Source organism: Tursiops truncatus, chromosome 1, assembly GCF_011762595.2.
Source record: "Tursiops truncatus isolate mTurTru1 chromosome 1, mTurTru1.mat.Y, whole genome shotgun sequence".
NCBI classification, from domain to species: Eukaryota; Metazoa; Chordata; class Mammalia; order Artiodactyla; family Delphinidae; genus Tursiops; species Tursiops truncatus.
Window position 1 is genome coordinate 168,085,746 of NC_047034.1, and position 27,369 is coordinate 168,113,114.

The 27,369-nt window shown below is 51.4% G+C and overlaps 2 protein-coding genes across 5 annotated transcripts; one reads left to right on the forward strand and one right to left on the reverse strand.

Moving 5' to 3' along the window:
- Positions 1-176: 176 nt before the first annotated feature.
- Positions 177-21,623, forward strand: DDOST (dolichyl-diphosphooligosaccharide--protein glycosyltransferase non-catalytic subunit). Of its 2 annotated transcripts, none has more exons than XM_004310739.4 (12): positions 177-365; positions 596-706; positions 5,056-5,142; positions 6,004-6,107; positions 6,242-6,336; positions 6,634-6,727; positions 6,972-7,120; positions 7,529-7,676; positions 8,305-8,425; positions 8,548-8,654; positions 8,745-12,546; positions 13,067-21,623. In XM_004310739.4, the coding sequence occupies exons 1-11, from the start codon at positions 212-214 to the stop codon at positions 8,892-8,894; spliced, it is 1,320 nt and encodes a 439-aa protein (XP_004310787.1). In that variant the 5' UTR covers positions 177-211; the 3' UTR covers positions 8,895-12,546; positions 13,067-21,623. The 2 variants fall into 2 exon arrangements, with proteins under 2 accessions (XP_004310787.1, XP_073650988.1); XM_073794887.1 differs by having other exon boundaries at positions 13,225-21,623.
- On the reverse strand, positions 9,567-25,616 carry PINK1 (PTEN induced kinase 1). 3 transcript variants are annotated; one of them, XM_073794767.1, is made up of 8 exons: positions 25,167-25,616; positions 19,435-19,719; positions 17,925-18,025; positions 14,534-14,713; positions 13,485-13,675; positions 12,398-12,525; positions 11,826-12,062; positions 9,567-11,003 (listed from the first exon to the last, which is right to left on the reverse strand). In XM_073794767.1, the coding sequence occupies exons 1-8, from the start codon at positions 25,560-25,562 to the stop codon at positions 10,746-10,748; spliced, it is 1,776 nt and encodes a 591-aa protein (XP_073650868.1). In that variant the 5' UTR covers positions 25,563-25,616; the 3' UTR covers positions 9,567-10,745. The 3 variants fall into 3 exon arrangements, with proteins under 3 accessions (XP_073650868.1, XP_019774402.2, XP_019774403.2); XM_019918843.3 differs by having other exon boundaries at positions 14,534-14,716; positions 25,167-25,615; XM_019918844.3 differs by having other exon boundaries at positions 13,485-13,648; positions 14,534-14,716; positions 25,167-25,614.
- Positions 25,617-27,369: the final 1,753 nt, after the last annotated feature.

The following is a 27,369-nucleotide window of genomic DNA, read 5'->3' on the forward strand; positions in this document are numbered from 1 at the left end:
ACCAATAGGATTCAGAGTATCCGCCTCCTACCGGTGCACTTCCGGCCGCGCTCCCCGCCCCTCACCGTCCGAGCAGCGGCTCCGAACGCCCAGCCCCGACGTACTCGGATCACTTCCGGGTTGTATTCCACGACCACGGGCCGCGATTGGGCGACTGTGGAAGGAGCACTTCCGGTGTCAGGTGCTTGGGTTCTTTGGCAGGAGCAGGAAGATGGGGCTCGGCGCCGCGGTCCGTGCTTGGTCCCTCTTGTGGCTGCTGCTGCCCTTGCTTGGCCTGGTCGGCGCCAGCGGTGCCCGCACCTTGGTGCTGCTGGACAACCTCAACCTGCGGGAGACGCATTCGCTTTTCTTCCGGAGCCTGAAGGGTGAGACTGGGGTCCGAGGGGGCGGCAGGTGAAAGTCTGGGGTCGGAAAGGTCCCCAAGCCCAAGGACATTGGCTGCTCTCCCTCCCACTCGTTTTCCATGAGCTGGCTGTCCAGGTCTGACCTGCCTCTAGTGGGGCGGGAGGGTGGGGGCGGAGAACGGTCATGATCTGTGCAGCGGTGGTTTCCCTTTGCGTCCCCGTCTGCCTCAGCTCGCTGTTTTCTTCTCCAGATCGGGGCTTTGTACTCACATTCAAGACCGCAGATGACCCCAGCCTGTCCCTCATTAAGTACGGGGAGTTCCTCTATGACAATCTCATCATCTTCTCCCCTTCGGTAGAAGGTAAGGGCTGCCGGTCGCTCCCAGAACTGGGATTCGAGGCCCAGGACTGATTTATCCCTTTCTTCAGGATCTTGGGCATGTTCTGGGATGGGGTGAGTCGCCAGCCCTGGGCGCTGCTGCCAACAGAGAAGAGGAAAATGTTTACTTCTAATCTGGGCTTAGGAGAGGACATCTTCTTTCCAAAAGACACAGCTGAGGATTGTGGGATCAAGTGTTGTTGCAGACCATAGAACTCCGGGCTCGGGATTCCCTGGCGGTCTGGTGGTGAGGACTCTGTGCACTTTCACGGCCGAGGGTGCGGGTTCAATCCCTGGTCGGGGAACTAAGAGCCCACAAGACGCCCGGTGAGGCCAAAAAAACCCCCCCAAAACCCCTCCTGGCTCTGCTACTTAGGGAAGGGAGTTTTCTCTGTTAAAGGGCCTGATAAGAAAGATGGACACTCCCCCCCCCCCCCCCCACGCCATTGGGTTTGCCTGTGTGGAAAGAGGAAATGGCGTGCTATAAATATGGTTTGCTGTTAAGGGGCACTGATGGTAGTTGATCCTAAGAATTCAGATGGAGTCATAGTTAGGCTGAAAAGAACCTTTAGTGATTACCTAGTCTTACCCCCTGTTTGAGGCTGGGTGGATATGTCCAGGGCTTAGCAGAAGGCTGGTTGTTGATCAGAATGAACACCTTCACTAAATTTTCCAATTGACATTCCTGTGATAGAGAGCTTACTATCTTATGAGGCAACCCACTCCACCACTGGACAACTCTGTTAAGAAGTTCTTATATTAAACTGGAATTTGTCTCCCACTTCCTTCTTTGTTTATTTGGGGGCAGGGAGGGAAAGGGTTTCTGATACTCCCCAGGGCCTTAGAGAATAGGCCTAGTGCTTATTTTGCTTACAGACATAGCCTTCACATAATCAGGGCCCATTCAGTTGTTTCTTCTCCAGACTAAATATCCCCAGTTCCTTTGGCTGTTTCCCTTTTGTCGTGCTTTTGTGAGCATCCCAGTCATTCTCTTCTTTAGTGGCTTCAGTTTATCTTTTTCTCAGAGGACACAAGTTGTCCCTGTCTGGGGTAAGACAGTACTGCCATCTCTTCCTTCAGCTGATGAAGCTTAGGAAGGCTTTCACTTCACTGGCATCGACTTTATTCTCTGTGGTTTGTGTGAGACGGGGTTCTGCCAAATCCCTGACGTATTTTCCCCAAGTTACCTTTACTTATCGAGCTGCCCCCACCTCCCCTGCAGCATGTGCCTTTGGAATTGGCTTTTTGGAGGCAAGTGTAGTTGAACCAGTTAAAATCTTCAAGTCACTAGGCAGGCGAATGGAGCCTTTAGCAGATAATTGGCGTTTGCCAGGTTGCTGCGGTGGTGGAACTCTGAGATTGGAGCCTGCCCTTGAGGAGTTTTTCAGTCTGTCTGTGAGGAAGTAAAAGTAAATAAAAATAAGGACTTGAAAGGAGTTACCAAACCACGTGTTGGGATGTCCAAGATGGAGTGGAGGGGCCGCCCAGGTTGTGCTCGGGAGTGTCTCTGAGAGGCAGGGAAGCAGTGCCAGGTAGATTGGGAGGAGGCTGAGGTAGGCTGCTGTTGGTGGGAGAAACGGCAGAGCCTAAAAAACTGCTTCACAGATCGCAGTCAATTCCATTCTCCCTTCATGATTTTTACCATTTTCCATGTCATTTGTGCTAATAAAGTTTTTCTTCAAATTGACCTGCTTTAAAAAAAAACAACACTAAAACACCAGTTTAAAAGGAAACTAGTAATGAACCCATTATCACCACTGCAAATGGAAAGCCAGTGCCATCATTTGCAGTCAGTAGCGGGTACCTGTAAATAGAATGAATGCAGTGCCGTCAAGTTCTAGCTGATTCTCAGTCTGCTGAAGGCTTTGGGCCCGAGATGTCCTCTTAAAAGAGGAGGTGAGCTAGTTTAGAGAAGCGTTAAGACCAGTATTGGACTGTGACCATTCTCTTTGATCGAGAAGGCTGGAAAAATAATTGGAAGGGGAACAATGTCTCTGAGACGCAGTGCTATTTGAAGCCCTGCGCCACATCTGTTGTCACCCTGTCTGCCCTGCAGGGTGGGGAACGTTGTCGTAGGAAACCCTCCTGGGCGCCCGGGGAGGAGGCTACCGTGCTGTGGGCTGGGTTCAGGGTAAGAGTTTGGCCCCCACTCTGAGGGCCCTCCTGTGCTACCACCGTGGTCCCCTTAGGTGTGAGGACGCCGGCCTGGTTTCTGTCTCCATGTGGAGATCAGTGGGTTCCTTGCCCTCTCTGGGATCCGGAAGCTCCCAAGGCACATGCAGTAATGGCTACAGGAGAAGGATCCTTCGCACATCCTCTGCACCCAGGAAACACTGGGTTGTTTTACAGATGGGGAAACGGGCTCAGAAAGGTGAAGGGATTGCCTGGATCTAAGCCCGGGTATCTCAATTTCATAGCCTGTGTTACTATGCTAGAGTTTCAACGGCAACACTCTTGACATTTTGGGCTGGACAATTCTGTGTTGTGGGTGCTGTCCCGGGCCCCTACGCATCAGACAGCAGTAGCCTCCTTCCCCCTCGTGACGAGAAACATCTCCGAGCATTGCTCTGAGCAGCACAGTCGCCTTGCTTGGGAACCACTGTGCTGCACCACGAAGCGGTCTTTGTGCTGTCTGCGGATCTGCCTGGCCTCTCTGGAGGAGGGTGGACGGGGCTTAGCGTGCTGTGAGGGGTTGAGTCTGCACACACAAGATGTTCCGTCTATGCGTGACGGAAAGGCACGACGCTTTTAGTTTTTTCTCCTGAAAATTACCCCTTAGAAAAGAGGGCCGTTCTCCTATTCAGATCTTCACAAAGTTATGTCGTGGACTCATTTCTAACTGCCCGGTGGATGTACTGGACAGACTTCTGTGTCCAGTCCCAGTAAATGGTACCTGCAACCTTCCAGTTGCTCAGGCCAGAAATCTTGGGGGGTTGTCCTTAGTGCCTCTCTCCCTCTCACACCCCACATCAGGCTTGGCCTTCAGAATGCAGGTGTAGGCCCATGCCTCCTCCCCATTTCCCCTCCCCACCTCCCCCTCCACCCCTGTGGTCCAGTCACCACCCTTCACCGCCTGGGTGATCGCAGTGGCCTCCTAACCCATGACTCTGCTTCCACCCTCACCCCCTGTACCCGATTCCCCACCTAGCTGCCAGAACCATCCTTTAAAGATACAAACAGATTACGTTGGTCTCCTGCTCAAAGCCCTCCAGTGGCTCCTCCACGTGGCCATTGTCGTCACGGGGCCTACAGAGCCTGCAGGAACCGGCCTGCTCTGCTGCTTCTCGCCGCTTTGCTCTCTCCAGTGGAGACCTGCTCCCCGCCTCGGGGACCTTGCCCCTGTCCTTCTCGATGCCTGGGATGCTCGCGCCCGCATCTGCCCAGCTCGCTCTCGCACCTGCTCAAAGGCACTGTGCTTTCCCAAGGGCTTCCCTGATCAGCGTGCACGTATTACAGCCCCTCTCCCCCCTTTATTTTTCTTCTCAGCACACAGGAAATAATTTTCATGTAATGGATAAGTGAATTACTAAGCACTCCCGCCATTACTTTATGTTGAACGTCAGGGCGCACTTCGGGGAAGACTCAGGAGCCTGCGGTAGCCCCACTCAGTGCTAGTTCTGGATGCTTGCGGCTGTCCCAGCTGATTGACCAGAAAGGGTGTGCTCTCACAATTACAGGTGCTGGAAATTAGTGCACCTTTTTGGTGATCACTTTAAAACAGTATGTGAAGTGGTCCTGTTATGGCCGTCCTGGATCTAAATCTGTAGGATTAATAGGGAAAAAACCTCTCATGTCAGGCAAAGGAGTCCTAGTGTCAAGTGACAGCATCATCCTCAAATTCAAAAGGGCTGTTTCTCAGATGGCTTAGACGGAAGTGAAGTTGATGGGCCCTGGAAAACTGTTAGGTGACCCCAGAAGTGGCTCAGGTGAAGACAAAGATACTGATGTGAAAGGCGCAGGTGATAAGTTTGAATGAAATTGTTTCATGAGATGTGAGTGAGAAAATGCGACATTTCTAGATGAATAGTTTATGTGTGACTTGAAATATGTATGACTAACTTGACAGCTATAATTGGTAGGTGTTTGATTATTTCATTCATACTTCTAAAGGTTTATGAATTTGAGTCATTATTTTTGGCTCTTCACACTGGGGAAGCTGGGAGAATTGCCCTGTGTCGGGGTGTGCATGGGAAAGGTCCCTCTCGTTTTGGGCCTCCAGAGGGTGCTATCCTGTGATTGACTGCGGCTGGTCTGCGGGCCACCTTCCCTGCCCAGATGTCAGAGGAGCAGTTAGAGGAACCTTCTGGGTCACGAGTCTGGTGATTCTTTCAGATTTTGGGGGAAATATCAACGTGGAGACCATCAGTACCTTTATCGACGGTGGAGGCCGTGTCCTGGTAGCTGCCAGCTCAGACATTGGTAAGTCTGACCTGGGGAGTTCTGGTGTTTTCCACCATTTCTCCAGGGAGCTTAGAAAGCTTTACAAATGGAAGCTGACAAATTGGCGCTCACAGGGGAGCCTCAGCCAGGGAGGGAGTGAGGGAACGCCAGTGCCATCTGGCCCCTCCTGTGCTTTCCTGTGACCAGAGCCCATGAGATGAGAAGTGGGTCCTTTTAAGGACTGGGGTCCCTGTTTGTTTGTTTTTCCCTTCTTCTGTTTTTGTCTTTTTCCTTTGTTTCTTTCGTGTTGTTTTGGTGGCTCTTCTCTTACGAAAAGAAGGCAAGAGGGGAGGTTTGACAGATTATTTTTGTGTTTCTTACATCGGACATTTTCAAAGATACGTAGAAGCAGGGAGAGGAGAGTTCCAGTGTTCCGAATCCCATGTACTTACCACCCAGCTGCACCAGTGAACACCACTGACCAGTCTTGTTTCATTCCTTCCAGTGTCGATAGGTTTTTAAAACCATATTGGGTGGGGTTCTTGGTGGGGCAATGATGAGGAAGAGAGAAACCTCGTAAGCCCAGGCTCATCCAGATCAAGTTCGCCCATGCCAGTTACTTCGCTTCCAAGGAGGTTTTTGCGCAGAACCAAGGTCACTGTGCTTGCGGAGGGACAGGGCCAGGTGGTGGCACTTGTCAGTTCAGGCTCCGACTCGCACAGGCAGAACACCGTGCTGTTGCCCAGGGGTCCAGTGGGCGCTGCGCCCAGCCTGCTGAAGCTGCAGGGCCCCGGGGCTGACTGGTAGAGAGCGGCTCGTGAGGACGCTAGGACGAGGGGCACTGCTTAGCCCAGGGCCCGCCTTAGGGTCGGTCAGGCATCTCTTGGGTCTGTACTGCAGGTGACCCTCTTCGAGAGCTGGGCAGTGAGTGTGGGATCGAATTTGACGAGGAGAAAACAGCTGTCATCGACCATCACAACTATGACATCTCAGACCTTGGCCAGGTAATCAGGCCTGTCACCTTCCAGGTTTCAGGGCCTAATAGCAAAATTCAGCCTAGAAACCGGGAGGGCATCCGGAGAGGCTCCGTGGCTTGGGGCGCCTTTTCCTGACCCCCATCTTCCCTCTGCCCCTGCAGCATACGCTCGTCGTGGCCGACACGGAGAACCTGCTCAAGGCCCCGACCATCGTGGGGAAGTCGTCTCTGAATCCTGTCCTCTTTCGAGGTGTCGGGTGAGTGAGCAGCGAGAGGCCCGCAGAAACCCCGGGGGAGGAAGGGATCGCTTTCTTTTGTCAGGAAACCGGCCCAAGCTTGTGACTCTTGGGGGCCTTTCCTTCCCCAGAGGATGTGGGTGAGGTGAATATGTGACGTTAAGAGTTAGGCTCCGTTGTGACAGCAGGAGGAGTGCTAGGGGATTGGCTGTTAGAAAGTAGGGTTAATTCTTAGGAAGAAATGGCTCCTGGAGGGCCCCAGGTCCTTTGGGCTGAGTCCCTGGGGTCCGGGCTGGCCCTTCTCTTGTCCTTCTCCAGGATGGTGGCTGACCCCGACAATCCTCTGGTGCTGGACATCCTGACGGGCGCTTCCACCTCCTACTCCTTCTTCCCCGATAAACCCATCACCCAGGTAAGGGGCCTTCGCCGCCGTGAGGCCTCCCGGCCCTGGGCCTGGTAGCAGAGCACTTTTTGTTTGAAAACGAGAAGCAAGGAGAGCACCCTTCTCTGAGGCAATGAAATGAGAAGTTGGTGGGAGGGGGACGAGGGCAGCCACAGCGGGGTAGCGGGGTGGGTCTCAGCTTCTGCCCTCAGCTGGGGCCCAGGCTGGCCCCTCGCCCTGGCTCTCCTAGCTGACGGCCTCGTGTCGTTCCCAGTACCCCCATGCCGTGGGGAAGAACACCCTCCTCATCGCGGGGCTGCAGGCCAGGAACAACGCCCGGGTCATCTTCAGCGGCTCCCTCGACTTCTTCAGCGACGCCTTCTTCAACTCGGCGGTGCAGAAGGCTGCGCCCGGCTCCCAGAGGTAGATGCAGGGGGTGCTTAGGGGTGAGGTCTGGGCGGTAGGTCTGCGTGGATGGGGAAGAAGGAGGCTTTTAGCTAGGAGTGTCAGAGGCTACGTTATCTTCAGGTGCTTTAAAATTATTCGAAGACTTTATATTGTTGATGTTGGCAGTCCAGACTTTTCAGGATAGTGATGGCTTCTCTGGAGATGTTTCAGTAATTGTGTATTTATTGTGCAGGTGACACCCAAAGCAACACCTCACACCTATCCTTCTGTGCTCCTGTTCACCAGCATCCCTAGATGTGTATGGCCTCTAGGCAGAAATTGGCTGTGTATGGTTTATCTTGGTGGATAGTGGTTGGTTTACCAGGCACCCCTGGAAGGAAGCTGGTCCCAGCGCTCCAGCCTCTCCTGTTTCCCCTTCTGCAGGTATTCCCAGACAGGCAACTATGAGCTAGCTGTGGCCCTTTCCCGCTGGGTGTTCAAGGAGGAGGGTGTCCTACGTGTGGGGCCTGTGTCCCATCATCGGGTGGGCGAGACAGCCCCACCCAACGCCTACACGGTCACTGACCTAGTGGTAAGAGCTCCTTGGAGCGGGAGGGCCCCCGGGTTTTGGCCAAGTTGATTCCGGTCAAAAGCACTTACTGAACATTTCTGTGTTGGGCCTGAGGGGCCTAAACAAGGCTGAATAAATTCATCTTCACTGTAAGAAAGTCAGTTGAGGTGCGGAGAGCCTGCCTAGTAAACCCATACCCTAACAGGTGGCCTTTGGAGGAGGTGTGCTTTTGCTGTGCGAATGCAGAGGTGGGAGGGGCTTTGCTGATTCACTCTGCTAGGAGCGGAATTCACATGAGAAACCACATTTGAGTTGGGTCTTGAGGATGAATCCGTCAGGAAGAGAAGTAGGGAAAGGCGAGAGCAGTGAATATGGAAGCAGGGATGCCCAGGAGTGCCCGGTGCTTTCGGGAAGGGCGGTGTTTGGGTGCGGGCTTCCACGGGCTTGTAAAGGGGTGCAGGTACGAGTCAGGGGGGTGAGCCGGCTGGGTGGCGTCCTCCATCACTGTCCAGGGGCGGTGGGTGGGGCTTGCCCGGGTTTTCAGAACGCCTGGTGGTTCCTGCCAGACTCACTGGGGATTCAGTGCAGCTGAGGGCTGGGGGCGTCCCCCAGTCCCCGGCCACCCCGGCCAACCAGCCTCTCCCCTCAGGAGTACAGCATCGTGATTGAGCAGCTCTCAGACGGCAAATGGGTCCCCTTTGACGGTGATGACATCCAGCTGGAGTTTGTCCGCATTGATCCTTTTGTGAGGACCTTCTTGAAGAGGAAAGGTGAGTGCAATTCTTGCAAGAGAGAACTCTGGGAAGCCTGTCCCTGCCTCGGGCCGGCTCTCGTGCGGCCGACAGACACTGTGGGAAGCCCCTCCTGGTTACGTGTCTCGGCTCTTCCCCAGCTGGCAAGTACAGCGTCCAGTTCAAGTTGCCTGACGTGTACGGCGTGTTCCAGTTCAAAGTGGATTACAACCGGCTAGGCTACACGCACTTGTACTCCTCCACTCAGGTAAGCCAGCTTGCAGCCCCGTCCCCAGCCAGCGCCTGCCCCACCTGGGCCTCCGCGTGGCCAGGGCCTGCCACCTCTGTCGTGTCGCAGGTGTCGGTGCGGCCCCTGCAGCACACGCAGTACGAGCGCTTCATCCCCTCGGCCTATCCCTACTACGCTAGCGCCTTCTCCATGATGGTGGGGCTCTTCATCTTCAGCGTCGTCTTCTTACACATGAAGGAGAAGGAGAAGTCTGACTGAGGGGCCGGCGCCCCAGACTCCTTTCAGCAGACGTGGAGGGTTTTTATAGGACTGCTTTTTCTCCCCTTTATGGTGGGCCTTTTTGGAGGGTTTTGTTTTTTTTAAAGCCACGGACAGTGGCACAGCTTACCTCAGCGGGAGATGGAACATTGAGTACCAAGGGGTGGGGGGGGTTAGGGAATAATTTCTGAGTTTTTCCACCTTGAATGCTAAGTGTGTTTTCACATGTGAAGTCAACTCTCATTTCTAAAATAAAGAGAAACATCGCCCTCAAACTTCATCTGGCCCCCGTTGTGCTTTGCTGATGGTGTGGGTGCTGCTGAGAAATGACTGGATACAAAACAGTAAGTGGCCTTTTTTAGTTTTGCTGAAGACTGGAAATGACAGAGCTTCTAAACATCAAGGGATAAAATAAGGTTAATAAAGGCCAGTAGGGAAATCACTGAAATTGGAAATCTAGGAAGTCAACAGTGCTTGACTTTATAACAGAATTATAGAACTGCTTGGTTGAAAAGAACCTTAAATTATGTTCACCTTGCTTTAGGCAATAGTTGTGTTCCTAAAAAGCATGTGTAAAGTTGTATGTAAAATCCCTTCCCCGTCATTGATCGTTTCTTGTCTTTGTGGCATAAGAATCACTCTTAGAGCCAAGTATTCAGTTCCAGGCACATACACGTTCTGCAGTTGTAAATATGCATTTAATTCTTCACAATTCCTGTAGGAAACACTAGTCAGAAGGGGAGAATTAGCAAGTTTAAAACACTGTACTGTTAATTCCCATTTCATCAGTCATGTTAGCTCCGCTAGACTCAATTCAGTAGCTGGACGAGCTCCGTGGCGATGCTTCCTCCAGAGCACCCTCAGAGCTGTTCCAGGACGCGTGACTGAAGTGCAGAGGCTCCCACATCTCAGGCCTCACTTCAGCGTTTTTCACTCTGATACCTGCATACCCTGACCTGTGCGAACGTTTGCCTTAGCGCAGGTAACACGCAGACTCTAACGTGGAACGCAGGTCTGACCCGCCTCAGCTCGGCCTCACCTGCTCGGTCACTACCTTTTCAGAGGTCTGTGAAGACAGGACACGAGCTTAAGGTGGGACTTTTTGGTCAGCAGCTTACACCCGAGTAGCCCCTCGCCTGGTACAGCGGGCTCATTCCTTTGGATTTGTACGCAAGAGCTAGTCACATATTTAGCACTGATACACAAAGGGGCCTGGGGATTAGCCAGCGTTTCTTTTTAGCGTTAGTTAGGCCCTCTGAATTCGTCTAGACGAGGGGTTGGCAAACTTGGCCTGTGGGTCAGTCTGGCCTGCTGCCTGTTTTTTGTAGGCCTGCAAGCTAAGAACAGTTTTTACGTTTAAGTGGTTGGAAACAATTGAGACTATTTAGTGACACGTGAAATCCAAATCTCAGTGTCCCTAAATGAAGCTTTATTGGGAAGCCGCCACACTGACTTGCTTACGTATTTAAGGCTGCCTTTGCGCTGCAATGGCAGAGTTGAGTAGCTGCAACAGCCTGAGTACTGGCCCTCTACAGACAAAGTTTGCCGACCTCTATCCAGACCAGTTTCTTCATTTTAGAGGTAAGAGAACTTCAGTCCACACAGGTTATATGATGCATCAAAATCACACTGCTTGAGCGCGTCAGCAGCTAGACTGTGAACTCGAGCTGTTCCTTCCGCTTGCCAAACCCGAGGCCTTCTCTCTGGCTGACTGGCCCACCCTGCACCATCTTTTCTCCTGACCGACTCCCACACCCCTCACCTAGGAGCCCCTCCCTCAGCATTCACAGACCATCATGACACAGATACTGGAAGTTCTTTTAGTAATTCATTCACCAGCTCCATCAGCTATCACAGCGCCGCTCTCCACGAGCAGAGGAGGAGGGCTGCCTGACTCAGCGCTTCATACTCCAGGTTGGCCAGGAATAACATCTTCATTCTTGTTTCCACACAGTTCTTCTCTGCAAGCCTGTTGGCCAGCAGAGTGGCGGCTGACTGTTGGAGGAGCCAGCCAATCATCTTGTCTGGTTTCAGGTCCTTCAGGGCTAGAGTACGTTCACCCCAGAGGCTTAAATGAAGCAGGTTAGCAGCGACTCGGGCAGATGGCCTCTGTAACAGGAAGGGAAGCTGATGCTTAGAACCTGTGACAAAGTCTTCACCCACAGCCTGCTTTGTTAATGCATCCTCGTTGCAGGGCCGTCCCTTCTCTGACCCCGAGCAAATTCTTCTCCACCCTTCTCTCTCCTACAATGCCCTGCACTCACTTGACAGACATACACTCCTGGCTTTTCCATGGGTACAAATTGGTGGGGGGCGGAGGGCAGTGTGCATTGCTGGAAGAGCCTCCCCACTCTGGAAGGCCCAGGAGCCATGTCTGGGGTGAGGGGAGTTGTCACGACTTAATGACGGGCAGCAGCGAGCACCTACTGTGACCGTGACAGCCTGCCGCACACGGTGAGGGGTAAGTGGTAGGACAGGAGTTTGAGCCCTGGTCTGTCCAGGCTGTTGCCACTAAACATGCCACCTCAACCGGACCTGCCACTCCAATCCAGGTTTCAAATATGTTAGCCTTTGTAGTAATTTCACAATGTCCAGATCTCTTAGGAGACGTCATCACATCTGTCTGATTAGATCTCAGCTGATTCTTTAAGCTACATCTTCATTAAACATTTCTTAAAACTGCATCTCTTTCCCTCTGAGTAACTTTAAGCAACTAAAACCAAGAGGAGTTGAACTGCTGGAATCCTGACTAATTTGGTGGCCAGCTCCCGTACTCCTATCTATACACAAGTCTCCTATACTTGGCCTTTACCTTTGTAAGACAGAGGAGCCGCCTGTCACTCTAGTGCTTGCCCAACCCTGACCTTTACTCTGGAACACGAACTGAGGTTTCCATCCACACAATCCCTGTAAACCTGGGGATGGCCTCACCTTGCTGGCGTCTCGCTGGAGCAGCGACCTCACCAGCTGTCTCGCCTCCGGAGGCACCGACTCGGGCAGTGCTGGCAGCTGAGCTTCTTGGTAACTGCGGCTTTCAAGGCGGGCCCTGCCCTGGCCGTAAAAGGGATTGGGGAGCCCGAAAATTTCGTAGGCGAGCGCTCCCACCGCCCAGGCATCAGCCTTGCTGTAGTCGATCACTGCCCGGGGGCCAGGGCAGGCTGTGGACACCTGCTCAGAAAGCAACCGGTGAGCACTCATGCTGCTGGTACTCCTAAACTATTCATGCTCCTGCACAGCACCCAACTCACAGACTAATCTGAACTCTGTCCCAGGGAAACTAGAACCTGAGGGAACTATAGCTCAGATGCAGGAGAATCTGCTCAGCTCTGCTTTGGGCTGACAAAACGCACATCTCCTGGAACATCAGATCCAGATTTAAGCAAAGAGGCAGGGAAGGGACTTCTGATACATTGTGGGTCAGAGAAGATGAAAGTGTTGAGTAAACAGGAAACCTGGTGGGAGAGGCTCTGCTGACGGCACCCGACACGCTCAGCAGGACTCACCTCAGGGGCCATCAGGCAGCCGTTTCCACCACGGTCCACATACCAACTGGTGAAAGGCAACTGCAGGCCGACACGCTCATCAGCCAGGCAGCAGCCGAAGTCTGTGATCACCAACCAGGGGCAGCCGTCTGCAGACGGGACAGGCAGAGGTGAGTGGCCGAGTCTCCCCCACCAACCCCCCCCCCCCCCCCCCCGCCCGAGGTCCTATGTTTCCACTAAAGCCACCCTTTGGATGTGGGTACGAGGGGCTCACAGGGACTCCGTGTTGACCCAGGAGCACAGGCCAGCAAGGCCTGGACAGCTGCCCACTCGCCGGAGAGCTGAGCGGGGCCAGCCACACAAGTACAGATGTGCCTCTAGGAAATCAAGATCCCCAAGCAAAGAACGGGATAAAATTTGTCCCAATCTAAATAATCTAGTAATTGGAGCTCTCCCAAGATCGAAGGAGCAGCTCTTGTTTTACTGATCAGGTGGTGCTGGCTCAAATGACCGCCAAGGGCCTTTGAACTTGAAACCTCAAATCCAAACCTAAAAAATAGGTGCGTTATGAATTATTTGTAAAAGGATTCATACAGACTTCCTTTAAAAAGCCAGTTCCCCTAGAATTGCATATTTAATTATCTCAAATCTTCTAGTTCAAAATTGACCAGCGGTATGGCTCTTTTACAGGATCCCCAGGCAAGTGACCATCCAGCTTCACTTGAGTGCTTCCAGTGACGGGGAGCTCACTGCCAGGGGCAGCTGGGCTGACATTCAAGTAGTGCTCACTGTTTGAAAATTCTTTCTTATATTAAGCTAAAGTCTACCTCTCTTTCACTTTATTCAAGAAAATGTCCACCACTGAGGTTTCTGTTCTGTTAGCGGACAACCGAAAGGAACCTGGGAACCGTTAACCACCACTCCACGGGTCCTACACAGAGAACAAAAACCTCCATCTTGAAGGAGGGAGTGCTCATCTCTTGTGTACAGAGCTAAGACATAACAACTTAGAACATAAAAATCAAAAAAGACCCAAAGGCTCCTAAACGTCCCCAGACCTAAAGTCCAGTGTGCCCTGGACTGCCTGGAGGTGCAGCGGGACAACTACCTGCGTCTGGCTCCACAAGGACGTTGTCGGATTTCAGGTCTCTGTGTGCGACGCCCTGCTGCACCAGGTGAGCCACCCCTTCCAGGAGCTGCAGAGTCATCACGGTGGCCAGGCGGGGGCTCGGGCTGTTCCCATGAAGATACTGGCGCAGGGTACAGGAGTAGCTGGCAGAGAGGGCAACAGGGCCTCGGCTACCGTGCACCAAGGATCCCGAGCACCTTATTTCCTATTAGCGTGATGGCCTTTCCTCTTTTTTTTTTTTTAATTTTATTTATTTATCTTTTATTTATTTATTTTTGGCTGTGTTGGATCTTTGTTGCTGCACACGGGCTTTCTCTAGAGAAAGAGAAATGAAGGCAAGCGGGGGCTACTCTTCATTGCAGTGCGTGGGTCTCATTGTGGTGGCCTCTCGCTGCAGAGCACAGGCTCTAGGTGTGCGGGCTTCAGTAGTTGTGGCTCGCAGGCTCTAAAGCGTAAGCTCAGTAGTTGTGGCTCACGGGCTCTAGAGCTCAGGCTCGGTAGCTGTGGCACACGGGCTTAGTTGCTCCGTGGCACGTGGGATCTTCCCGGACCAGGGCTCGAACCCATGTCCCCTGCATTGGCAGGCAGATTCTTAACCTCTGGGCCACCAGGGGAGCCCCTCCTCTTCTTCCTGAACATTTTGATTTCCTTTTTCCCCAAGTATCCTTTCTGTTCCCACCTACCATCTTGAAATTAGGAAGTAAGAGCTGGGGCCTCACTATTAAAAGTAACAGTACAGATGCTTGTTTCCTTAAAAACCCATACGGCAATGCCAGGGGTGCAGGGACGGAGGAAGGAGAACAGTTTATGTTAAGAAACCAGGTGAGGTAAGCATAGAGGGGGCAACAGCCAAAGGTACTAACAGCACTAGGGGAAAAGTATGTTCTGACTCAACACGTGTTTCTGTTTTCATGAAAAGTTGTCCTAAAGGGACAACTGGCCTCCCAGAGGGCGGGGATCCCTCTTCCCTGCAACCCCAGACTCCAGGCATACTGCTCACTACAGGGCCTGCCACACCCGACACTTACTTCTTCATCACAAGGAAGAGTGTCCGCCCGTGGCCCAGGCCTTCGGGGTGAAGGCGCGGGGGCAGCACGTCAGGGTAGTCGAGCAGGGCCCCTGGCAGCAGTGGCACAGACGACGTGAAGGCGCGGAAGACGCGGATGACGTTGGGGTGTGCGGCCAGTTGCTTGGGACCCCCCTTGGATCTTCTTTTTCAGCCAAGTGGGACAAACATGAGGCCAGTAGCAGATATGACACTTGGAAATATAACAGTCTAAGGCCACATTCAATACCGACATGCATTTATGCGCCCAGCTAGCTCCTCGTATCAACTCTGCCCCAGGTGCAGAGCCTGGTTTTGGAAGGAAAACCCACAATGACTCATTGCATTCAGTGACTCCACCAGTCCGTCCACTGTCCATCCATCCCAGGTGGCAGAACATAGTGGAGGGAGGAGACCCTGGAATCAGACTCCCTCGGATTGAATCCCACCCCTGCCACTCCAAGTCCTTGGCCAAGTTGCTTAACTTCTCTGGGCTCAGTCTCAAATGCAAAAGGGGGATAAGGTGGTAACATACCTCAAGAAGTTGTTAATGCTTGTAAAGGACCTAGAATCTCCTCGATTCCAAGTTCTAGCATAACACTTGGCATGGAGTATGAGCCCAATAAACCTTTGAGTGAATGGATACACATGCAGTTCATAGTAGAGATGTCACCTGCTGCCATGCCCACACCTACCGCTCAGACACAATGGCCACGTTTGGGATTGCATGAGCAGGGCTGCAAAACCACCTGCCCCTGGCTCAGAGCTGCTGGGACTAAGGGTGAGCACCTACCCCAAGGGCAACAAGCCTGCAGTCATGTCTGAGGCCCAGTGGCTGGCAGGAAAAGGGGAGAGTCTCTCTTTGTGGAGTGAGTGAGTGAAGAAACGTGGCAGTACCCGGGCAGTCAGCAATGGAGCTGAGGGTGAAAGGATGCGGTTACAGAGCAGGACCCTACGGGGCCTTTCCCCGTATCCTCTGCTTTAGCTCCTCTCCAAAGTACCTGGATAACAGTATCTGATGCACATTCCTGAGCTGTTTTACAGATGTGACAACCCCCCACCAAATGGAAGGTGCTAACTACTTGATGACCACGGGCTCATGGCCCCCAGACCTACTGGCGCCTAAGCATTGATAATGTTAACCCCTGTGACACCACCCTGTCACCTCACCATCAACCAGTCAGAGAACTGTGCACGAGCCGATCACATACCCTGTGACCCCCTTCCCTTCCCCTCCCCTGGCCTTTAAAAACGCTTTGCTGAAACCCTTGGGGGAGTTCGGGGGTTTTTTGGGCATGAGCCACCCTTCTTGCATGGCCCTGCAATAAATCTTTCTCTGCTCCAAACTCCGATGTTTCAGTATTGTTTGCCCTCACTGTGCTTTGGGCACATGAACTTGAGGCCTGAGGGAAGCCAGAGGTGTAGCCATGGGTAGGAAATAAGGACGCTGGGTGGCAGAGGAGGAGGATGGAGCAGAAGCCCAGAGACATCAAGACAACACAGAGAGTTCGACACATGCTCTGTCTTCAGAGCTGCCTCAGTTCCGAGCTTTGAAGCCGGTCCACCATGTGGCCTCGTACAGCTCCTCTGGACTCCACCCAAATGGGCCCCTGTCCTAGGCGATCAAAGGAATCAAAGCATTGTTCCTAGCCTGGGGCCATTAGGGCCAGTGGGAGAGTCAGGATCACAGCACAAGGCTGTCAGTGCCACAGTGGGAAAGCGCTGCCTGGCTGTCACGAGAGCCCAGAGGAGGCGTGTGGCTGTGCTGGGGAGACTCGTGTGTGTTTGTGTGTGTATATAGAACTGGAGCAGGACCGGAGTGTGTGTGTGTGTGTGTGTGTGTGTGCGTGTGTGTGGGGTGTGTGTGTGTGTCTAACTGCACACACAAGAGGCCTGTGTGCATCTGGTAAGGGCATATGAATTCACCACGGTGGAGCATAGGGTGTGAACGGGAGAAGATCAGAAATCAGGTGGGAGAAGCAGCCCCAGGAGCAGATCACAAGGGCTGAGTCTGAGGTCCCTAGAGGAGCAAGGCTAGGAAGAAATCCACCCAGTGCTCTCAGGGTCTTGGAGTCTTTCTCCTGAGAGTTGATGTCATCAGTACTTTAGGTAACAGACCTTCTGCCATATTCATCTAATCATTCCGCAGACATTCACTGAGCTGTTGGCTGTACACAGTAAACAAACATAAAAGCCCTGCCCTCAGAGAGCTTTCAGTGCAGCCACAGAGACGATGAATAAATAAGACAAAGACATCTACGATTTAAGGACAGATGGAGATAAATGCTGTGAAAAAACTAAAGTGGGTAGAATACTGGAGAGTGACAGGTCTGCACGGCAGCACCATGTCAGCTGGCTGACGCTTCCACCACAAAAGGAAGCACCAGAGGATAAAGTTAGACCCTAGGAACCAGCTGACACCCACCCTTCCCTACAAAGGAATCCGGAGAAGAGGAGGCCAGGGCTAAGCCCACCAAGCAGCTACTTCCCTAGGCCTGCACCGACCGTCAGTCACACTAGAGCCTTCCAAGCCCTGGAAGGGGTCTTCCACGTATGTTTCCTTAAGTCCCCATTTCCACCTTCTTGCTTCTGATCTACAGACGAACCCTCTAGTAAGTCACCAAAAATGCAGCGGGCCACCTCTTCCTGGGGGTCTGCAAATACTAAAGGGAGCACAGCGTCTCCTCTGGCACAAGTATTATCTTTTACAACCTGTGGGTTTGCAAAGCCAAGGTGAGCTTCGGCTGCCATCCAGACTCTTCCCTCTGTGGAGGGAGCCTCTTTTCCTACTTCTCTGCCTAGCTAATGGCTATCCATCTTCCAAGAGGCAGAACAAACTGTCCCTTCAAGAGGCCTTTCTGAATGGCCCCGAACCCCTGCAACACACGCACCTCTGGGCTCCCTCAGCACCTGAGCGTACGCTATTCTAGCACTTACCACGCTAGACTCTGCTCCCGACTTCTCAGGCTCCTCTGTCAGATGGAGAACAGGCCATTAAAAAAAAACTCTTGGCACTATCGGGTCACGGCAGCTGTTCGTGAAGTGAGCGTTGCCTCCGCTGGGGACAGAGTTCGATTTGTTTCCACCTGGGCATTACTTAGGCATCAGAAACCAGATCCATTTCCCATGGTTCTGAACTGGGCAGCTTTGGACGGCCTTCTCTCCCTACTCCAGCGTGAGTCGGCCACCTGCATCTTCCACCAGAGTCGGACCGTCTACAGTCTTTCCCAATTATCCACCAACTGAAAATCCATCACTGGCTACATCATTCAGTGAGAATTTATTATCTACTGTGTGTCGTGTCAGACACTGTGCTGAGCGGTGAGGGCACAGGTGGGGATTCTGCTCTGTGTGGTGGGCAGATGGGTGCTTACCTGTGAGCGACTGCTCCATACTCCCCGGCCAAGGCCACTCGACTGGCTGGGACGAGCTCCTGGCTCATTGTGCTAAAGATGGCTTCGCTGGATGAGCCCGCCTGGAACACATCCGTAATGGATCCAGGGTTACACAGGCCCAAGCAAGTCCAGGCCCTCCTTATAACCTGGACCAGGACAGCTACTGCCTAGAATTGGTTTTGACCTTCAAGCTAAGATAACCTCTCTGAAGTGGGAGGCCAAGTTGAGTGTCTCCTGGGAGAGAGAGGGCAGAGATGCCATCCATGCCAACCCAGAGGACGCTCCCCACGCCTCACACTCTTTGACAGCTCAGGTGCCCACGGCAGGAGGAGGGGTCAAGATGATCAAGGCAGGGGCCCTCCTTCCTGCCATAGGTGCCTCCGGTCACCACCAGGCTCAAACCTGACCACCGAGCACTAACGCTCACCCTCGCAGGCTCCCTTCAGCAGACAGGCCCAGCCCGACAAGCCCCCGCTGGATAAACTCGTGCCGAATCACAGAACAGCCCTCTTCATCACCCAGTAAAAAACACAAAACAAGGAAAAGCACCTTATTTCCCTCATTTCATTATGAACAGCTCTCAGGACTTGTGAAACCTGTCAAGAATCCTTTAAGAATCAAGTCTTTTAGCTTTTGTGAATGCATTTGCTGTCGTGCCCCAACCAGTGGGAGTTTTGATACTAAGACTGGATGTTTCCTAGGTCGAGGACTTGGCTACTTGTTAGCTATCAGCCCAGCGTGGACGTATAGTCTAATAACCTCCATTCCCCAGATCGAAACCTGAACCTGCATCCTTCAGTGTCCAGCATGAGCTGTGTGGCTGTGTCCCACCTTAGCCTCGGACAGATGCTCTGGGCAGGAGGAAACGCATCAGGTCTTGATGAATTTCCTGACCTCTCCTCCCACCGCCCCCCCCATGTAATGGCAAGATAAATTACTCTAAATGGACAGAAGTCTTTGTTTTCAGGTGGGAAAAATACTCAATTTCCCAAAGTGTCGAGTTCTGCAAGAGTTGAGAGCAGAGAGGCGACAAGCCAGCCTTGGGTCTGCAGGGGCGGTGGGAGGCGTGCGGCCCCTCGTGCCCAGCGTGGCAGGCCAGGGAGAGAGAGGCCTTTGCAGACTGCAGCCCTGAAATCAACTGATCGGCCTGGACACTTTAGGAACTTGGTACTCAGTGTGGCTCACGGCCCAGCAGCATGGGCATCGCCTGGGGGCTCGTTAGTGGCGGGGGTCAGGTGGGAGTCTCAGGCTCCACCCCGCAGCAGCTGCCCACGATCTATCTGCCTTCTAACCTGACCCCAGGTGATGCGTGGACATATTACAGTCTGAGACATGCTGCTTCAGACTCTTGTGCAAGAGCGTGAGGCACCTGTACTGTGGAGAATCTGTGTTGTTTCCTATCTACTGCCTGGGAAAAGCGCCGTGAGGTTCCCCCAAGATGGGCATTTTGAGAAACGCCGACTTTAAAGATGGAAGGCCCCACTCTTACCGAGATGTTCCACATCATCTTGATGGCCAAGGGAAAGGCAGGGGCCAGTGGGGCTTGCTCCTCTTCTCCTCGTGGAATGATCTCTGGGCCTCTCCCTGGAAGAAGCCCGATACTCCCTGCCACCTGCTGGTTCTGGGGCAACACAGGCATGGTGGCCTCATAGACAGCGGCACTGCAGCCCTTGCCAATGGACTTCCCGATCAGATACTCCTCCAGCCGGAAACCCTGCCAGCGTCTAGCGTCCAATGGGTCAGGGAGCAGCTTGTTTTTCTGGGTGAAAACTGCCTGTGAAGAAAAAAAGCAAGCACCGTGAGCCAGGGAGCCCAGTAAGGCGTCAGTGAAGGGATGCGGAGGTACAGTGAGGCGAGCTCTTCACTGACAAGACCAAGAGCCAATAAAAACACAACCAAGCTGGGTTTCACTGCTCGTCCTGGGCTCAGGCCATCCTGCTTTCTCTCTCATTACTCAGAGTAATTTTTCTCGAAGTGTCACTTCACTGCAGTCACCGAGACAGCCCAACACAGAACATGAATTAGTTAAGAGGTCAGAACTCTCAAATTCTGCAACGGGCACATCACTCCTTTGCTGCCTGTCAAGCTCCCAGCACAAGCTTGGGGGTTTCTGATTATGGAGACGGCTCCTTCTGCAAAGACCTCGGCAGGCAGGTATTGGACGGTTACCAAGAACTGTGTATGGGCAGAAGCATGTGGTCAGCAGCCACCCCTCCCACTTGGGAATGAGCTCAGGCTGCTTTTGCAGGCCAGGGGGTAAAATAAGGGGGCTCCCTGGAGCCGAGTCATCAGGGCCTGTTGTTGGGCTGCAGCCCACAGGCCTGCAAGCCTTGTATCTGCCCAGCCTTGAGACGACTGAAGAAAGAGCCTGGAGACAGTGACAAAGGCATCAATGGTTTATTGGACGGGGTATCTTACACGTCTGCAGCATAAGGTCCTGGAGCAACATCCCAACGTGTGTGGCAGACAGCAGGCAGGACATGGCAGCAATCTTCACTAATCTTCACTAGTCGCGGGAGAAGGAGGCTACCATTTATAGGGAAATTGGTATCAGGTTGGCTCATCAGTTACCAGGGAAACCGGCGGCTGGGGCACGTCCCTCACAGCCCCTCACGTTAATGACCATCAAGAGGACAGATGTTTCCCTTTAATAAACTAGCAGGTGGAGCTGTTTTGGCCTAAGGCTTAGAACAATCACTAGCTGGGGCAGGGGGCGAGCACCTTCCCGTGAGTAGGATGTAAGTGAAGCAGGGACTGGTCCAGCAGGGGATGTACAGAGAGCAAGAGGACGGCCATCTTGAGTGGCCTGACCATACATCTGTCTTCCTGTCTCTACCTCTTAGGAATCTGGTGGGCCATTCTGTTTGCAGCAAGGAAACAAGAATACAAGAGTTCGGAGGGACATAGATGGAAATGCAGGTGCTGTGGGGATGCACTGGGATCGAGGCTATTTCCCCCAAATCGGGGTTCTTGCCTACTCCAGGCAGGTGACATCATTTCTGCAGTCACCCAAACTCTGCCTTCCCCCTCAAATCCCATCTGACCTGCTGACCCCTCCCTCTTCATGGTTAGTCACTCAGCTCCAGACTCTCCCACTCACGTCCTCCCTTCACCTGCTTCTGAGCCGGATGAAACCACACTGCTTTCACGTGTCACTCATCAGGTTCAAGAACCTGATAGGTTATTCGGTACCTTGTCCTGGTACTTCCTACATGGGAAAATTGTTCTGCAGGCTGGTCTGCACTGTCCGTGCTGGTCTCTCACATGCCTCTCCCTGAACCTTTGCTCAAACTATTCCCCTCCCCCGCCCCCTATTTCTATTGTCTTCACTCTACCTGCTCATCCTTACTCATCCATCAAGTCCCAACTCAAGCTCCTGCTTCCCCTATAACCAGTCCTGACAGCCAGCCCACAGCAACCTTTCCTCCTGGAGGATTCCTAAAGCACTGAGAACCTATGAGCTAACACACCTCGTATGATAACTTCTAATGTTTTTTAAAAACGGAAGTCTGTCTTGCCTTGCCAACTAGTTTCCAAACTCTGTGGAGTGGAAGCAATATCTTGTAGAGTAATCCTTTAGCAACCATGGTTTTGAGAATGAGATACATGTTTTAAAACTTTTAATTTTGAAATAATTATACGCTCACAGGAAGCAGCAAAAAAAAAAAAAGTACAAAATGTCCTGTGTACCCTTCACCCAGTTTCCCACAAGTGACATCTTATAAAAAGCACTAGTACAAAGCCCAGGAAAGTGACAACATACACTACTGTTAACTAGACTACAGACCTTACTCAGTTTTCACTTTTTCTTTTTTGGCCGCGCGCAAGTGGATTCTTAGTTCCCCGACTAGGGATGGAACACGCGCCCTCTGCAGTGGATGCGCGGAGTCTTAACCACTGGACCACCAGGGAAGTCCCTCACCATCTTTTCTGACCTGCATTCTTTCATGTGTGCACGCGTGCGCACGTGTAACTCTATGCAATTTCATCCCCCGTACAGACACATGCCATCACCACCACAATCAAGACAGCGTGTTCCGTCGCCACAGACTCCTCTGTGCCACCTCTTTGTATTTGGGCCACCCCCACCCGTCCCAGTCCCCTGGCAACCAGTGATCTGTTGTCCATCTCCACAGTTTTGTCATTTCAAGACTGTTATATAAATAGAATCGCACAGGATGTAACCTTTTGGAACTGACTTTTTTTCACTAAGCATAATGCCCTTGAGGTTCATTTAGGTTGTTACCTATCGATGGCTGACTCCTTGTTATTGCTTAGTATTCCACTGTATGGCTGTACCAGGGTTTGTTTCACAATTCACCTGCCGAAGGATGTTTGGGTTTTTAATATTTTGCTATTATGAATGATGCTGCCGTGAACATCTGTGTTTAAAAATTATTCTTAAGAATTGTGGTAAAATACACATAATTGGCCATTTTAACCATTTTAAGTGTGCAGTTCAGTGGCACTAAGTACAGTCACACTGTTGTGTAGCCATCACCACCATCCATCTCCAGAACTTTCTTCATCTTGCAAAACTGAAATTCTATACCAATAAACAGTGACTCCCCAGCCCCTCTCCCCAGCCCTTGTTCGCTTTCCATCTCTATGAATTTGACTAAATACCTAGTATAAGTGGAGCCATACAGTACTTGTCTTTTTGTGCCTGGCTTATATCACTTAGCATAATGTCCTCAAGCTCCTCCACGTTGTTGCATGTGTCAGAATTTCCTCTCTTTTTAAGGCTGAATAATATTCCATTGTATGTATATAGCACATTTTGCTTATTTTTCACCCACTGATGGACACTTGGGTTGCTTCCATCTTTTGACTACTCTGAATAATGCTATGAACGTAGGTGTATGAGTATCTGTTCAAGTCCCTGCTTTCAGTTCTTTTGAATATATACTCAGAAGTGGAATTGCCGGGATATGGTAACTCTACTTCTAATTTTTTGGGGGAACTGCCATACTGTTTTCCATAGCAGCTACTCATGTACAGGTTTTTGTGTGAACATAAGTTTTCACTTCTCTGGGTAAATGCCCAAGGCTGCAATGGCTGGGTCCTACAACGAATACATGTTTAGCTTTGTAAGAAACAGCCGACTATTTTCCAGAGTGGCTGCACCATTTTATATTCTCACCATTGGTCCAGTTTCTCTGCATCCTCACAGGCATTTGCTACTATCACTAAATTTAAAATTTTAGCTGTTCCAATAAGTATGCAGAGATATCACATTGTATTTTTAACCTGCATTTCCCTAGTGGCTAGTGATGTTGAACATCTTTTCATATGCTTATTTGGCATCTGTATCTCCTCTTGGTGAAATATATATTCATGTCTTTTGCCTATTTTATATAGGCTTTTTTTTTTTCCCCCAAATGCTTTCCAAATGCATCTAAAGGCACTGGTCAGTGTTCTACCCCAGTATGACACCATACAGAATTTTAGCACTAGAGTTGCCAGATCTGGTGATTTTCTTTCAAAAGAAGCCAAATGCCCGAATTTTTAAAATTAATTGGCAACTAATCAAAAATTTTAAGTCACAGAAAGGTGAAGTGTGAGGAAAGGACATGGAGGATGGTAAGCTTAGGGGGTCAAGCTCCTCGGTTTAAAAACAGCCTCCCTAATTTTAAGTAGGATTTGTCAAGTTGGCCGACCTTGGCTTCTGCCAGTTGAACTGCAGCAAAAGACAAGTACAGAGGCTGGGGACTAGGTCAGGTGTCACCTGTAGCCCCAAAGGGGACAGCGCAAATGTGAGACACTCTGGTGATGAGTAACACGAACTGGGCTGAAAACCAGGAAACATGGGAGACACTGCTTGGTTTTCAACCAGCTGTGTCCTTGGGCAAGTCACCCCACCTTCCATGACCTCAGCGCTAAGCTGTGAAATGCAGGGGCTGTACTAACTCAGTGTTTCCAAACCCCAGGAAGAACGACCTCCCTGGAAGAGGAGGGGATCCTGCCAGCAGATGGCCTTCAGACTTGAACTCAACAATGGTTCTTCCTTGGGTGTCCAGCCTGCCCACCTACCCTGCAGATTTTGGACTTGCCAGCCTCCAGAACGGCAGAGCCAATTCCTTCAAATAAATCTCCCTTTTTATAAACACATCCTATTGGCTCTGTTTCTCTGAAGAAATACAGATTTTGGTTGAGCAGAAACAGAATTCTCTGAGCTATTTAAAACATTTAAAAAGCCCAAGAACCTCTGTGTCTCTAGTCACCTCTGATAACTCTATGCAGGTTAACTAAAACCCATTAGGTCTGCTGTTTTCTCCTGCTGTTCTTGCTTTTTACTGTGGCTTCAATTATGTCACTAATTGGCTAAACTGGATGCAGCCTGGCTGGCACAGTGGTTTAAGGGCACAGGCTCTGGAAAGTCAGACTTGGGGCACTGCCCTTTATTAGCTGTGTGACTTCAGCAAGTTACTTCACCTTTCACCTCTCTGAGTATGTTTCCCCATGCATAAATTGTGGATGACAGGCACCTCAGGAATAGAAGTGTTATTATGATTTAGTTGTCCTTAAATTTTAGAAAACTTATGGAAAGTCATTGGCCTCGGTGCAAGAGGAGCTATAATTAACATATCTTTAAAACATGCTGAGGAAGGGAAGACAGTAAAACAAAAGTGAGGTCCTGGCCGAGTACGAGGAGATCAGTAACAAAGAAAATGAGCCTTAACCAATGACTGCCCAGAAATTCCAGCTCCAAGATAAACCTTGAGGGGCTTCCCTGGTGGCGCAGTGGTTGAGAATCTGCCTGCCGATGCAGAGGACACGGGTTCGAGCCCTGGTCTGGGAAGATCCCACATGCCGCGGAGCAACTGGGCCCGTGAGCCACAACTACTGAGCCTGCGCGTCTGGAGCTTCTGCTCCACAACAAGAGAGGCCGCGATAGTGAGAGGCCCGCGCACCGCGATGAAGAGTGGCCCCCGCTCGCCACAACTAGAGAAAGCCCGCGAAAAGAAACGAAGACCCACCACAGCCAAGAAGAAATAAATAAAATTTTTTAAAAAAGCAGAGTGTGTTAAATATTACAATTAAATCTTAAAAAAAAAGATAAATCTTGACCCAGGGCCCCAAATCAGTACATGCCTCCCAGCCCCGCCCCTCACCACACCCACACGCTTAGCCCACGCGCTTAGCCCCGCCCCCCAACCTGACTCCCGCCCGCCTCTGCTCCGGCCCCAGCTTCGGCCCCCGCCCGCAGCCAGAGCTCACCTGGATCTCCTCACAGGCCGAGGCCGCCCGACGGCCCTCCGCTTGCTTCTCCTCTATGAGACCCAGACCCAGCCCGAAGGTCAGAAAGACGGCCCGGCCGCAAGGGCCCGCGCCGCCCCGGGGCCGCCCCACGAACTGCCTCTGGAGCCGCGCCGCCAGCCCGGCCACCGACTGGCGGAAGAAGCGGTAGCGGCCGGGAAGCCCGAGCCCGAGCCTGCGCGGCTCCGCGCCGGGTCCCGCGGCCTGGCCCGGGCGCTCCCCGCGACCCCAGCCCGCCGCGGGGCCCGGCCGCTCCGGTCGCCCCCAGCCGTAGGTCGGGCCAGGCTTGGCCGTGAAGCGCAGTAGCAGCGCTCGGCCCAGCTGCAGGCCCCGGCCCAGCGCCTGTCGCACCGCCATGGCTCCGCAGCCAGGTCTTCCCGCCGCCGCAGGCGTCGGCGACGCCGAACAAAACAACAAACTTCGGGGGCGGCGCCTCTGCGCAGGCGCGGTCGCTAATGGGCGGGGCCACCACTCTGGCGGTTTCCTGGCTGGGCGCGCGAGGGCGCTGGTTAGTTTCTTGCGCTTTTGTACCCAGGGTTTAGGAGTCGCGTGTCAGGGTGGTCCTCAGTGTGAACATCGCTGGTTCTGGGCAAAATCGAATAATTAAGAAGGGAAACATATTTATTATCATCCACCGTGCCAGACTCTTTACATTTGTTAATTTTCCCACCAATGAGATAGGAATGTCATTTTTATAGATACGAAAACAGGCATGGAGAGGGCAGTGAGGGACCCAGGTCGTATGTGTCAGAGCTGAGGTTAAAGTTCACGTTGCCCTGATTGTTGGGTCCTTGTCTCCCAATGCCCTTAGGCTCCTTTCAACAAGCCCACGGTCTCTGCTGGCTTCTTAGGACTCCAAGAGAAATCGCACCCAAAGGCCACATTTTTCAGATCAGTGAACTGAGTCCCCGAGACGTGGAGCGACTTGCCCAATGTCGCACAGCTTGTTAGTGGCAGAGCCCTGTTACCCAAAGCTGCTGTTAGAAATGGCCGATAAAGGGATTAGTACTGATTTCTTTTTTCTTGCCTTTTTTTAAATGGGAATTTTCAAACACACAATATTGGAATAGTATAGTGAACCCCATGTACCCAATTACCCAGCTTCAACAATTCTCAACAACTGGCCGTTATTTTATTCATCTATGCATACCTTCCTATGCCCCATTCCCCCAACTTTAAAACAAATCCCAGACATCGTATTGTAATGACTTTATATTGTAAATACCTAAATATCTATTGCTAAGTGATAACTCTTTTAAAGAAAGCATAAACAATATTATTATCACCTCTGAAAATATTAACATTAGCTCCATAATATCATTTACTATCCAGTCAATATTCAGATTTCCCTGCTGTTTTGTCTTATTTTACAGTTATTCAAACTGGGATCCAGACAAGGCCTACATGATTTATTTGGTCAGTGGGTTATTGTTTAACAAGGGACTATGCCTTCCCCAGGCTAAGGAGGTATATTTTGTGGTGCTGCCATTTTAAAAACGTTGCTGTAATCATGGCTACCTCTATTCTCTTTACCCCTAAGGATAGTTGTAGGTAAGAGGCCCTGGAAGAGATGTAGAATGTTTTTGTAGGTGTAGCCCTGTATCTCTGTGTGTGACAGGTGAGCTTCAGGGCAAGGAGACATTTGTCTGGCCTGAGACCCACCTCAGCATTGCTTGGGTAGAAAGGCACAGCCTAATCCATTTATTTTTGGGCTCATTTGCAACATTCAGCACAGCTCTGGTTCTGTGCTGTATAGTAAGTAGGGATAGGAGTAAATACGAATAATAAGGCAACTGCAAAAAGATCCATCTTTGAATTGATGAATTTAAACATATTGAAATATATATATATATATATATATATATATATATATATAAAGTGGGGAGCTGGTAATTTTACTTTTTATTTTATGTATGCATTTACCTATAGAAATGCATACATAGTTTCCCCAAGAATGTTTATAGCAACACTATTCCATATAGTGTAAAACTAGAAACAACTCAAATGGCCATCTACAGTAGACTGGATAAATTGTGGTATATTCACCCAATGGAATACTAAACAGCCATAAAAGTGTCTACAGCTGTAGGCAACAACATGGATATATGTTATAAATATACTGATCAGTTAAAGAAGGCAAACATAAAAAGCAATAAATATTACG

What these genes read in the sequence shown, in the direction of transcription:
- PINK1 (XM_019918843.3), bottom strand. Translation starts at nt 25,562, where the DNA reads ATGGCGGTGCGACAGGCGCTGGGCCGGGGCCTGCAGCTGGGCCGAGCG. An exon ending in TATGGAGCAGTCGCTCACAG is followed by an intron (nt 14,717 to 17,924) that starts GTAAGCACCCAT and finishes TGGCTGAAAAAG; the next exon opens with AAGATCCAAGGGGGGTCCCA. An exon ending in CTCTTCCTTGTGATGAAGAA is followed by an intron (nt 13,676 to 14,533) that starts GTAAGTGTCGGG and finishes GGTGCACGGTAG; the next exon opens with CCGAGGCCCTGTTGCCCTCT.
- DDOST (XM_004310739.4), top strand. Translation starts at nt 212, where the DNA reads ATGGGGCTCGGCGCCGCGGTCCGTGCTTGGTCCCTCTTGTGGCTGCTG. An exon ending in ACACGGTCACTGACCTAGTG is followed by an intron (nt 7,677 to 8,304) that starts GTAAGAGCTCCT and finishes CTCTCCCCTCAG; the next exon opens with GAGTACAGCATCGTGATTGA. An exon ending in ACTTGTACTCCTCCACTCAG is followed by an intron (nt 8,655 to 8,744) that starts GTAAGCCAGCTT and finishes GTCGTGTCGCAG; the next exon opens with GTGTCGGTGCGGCCCCTGCA.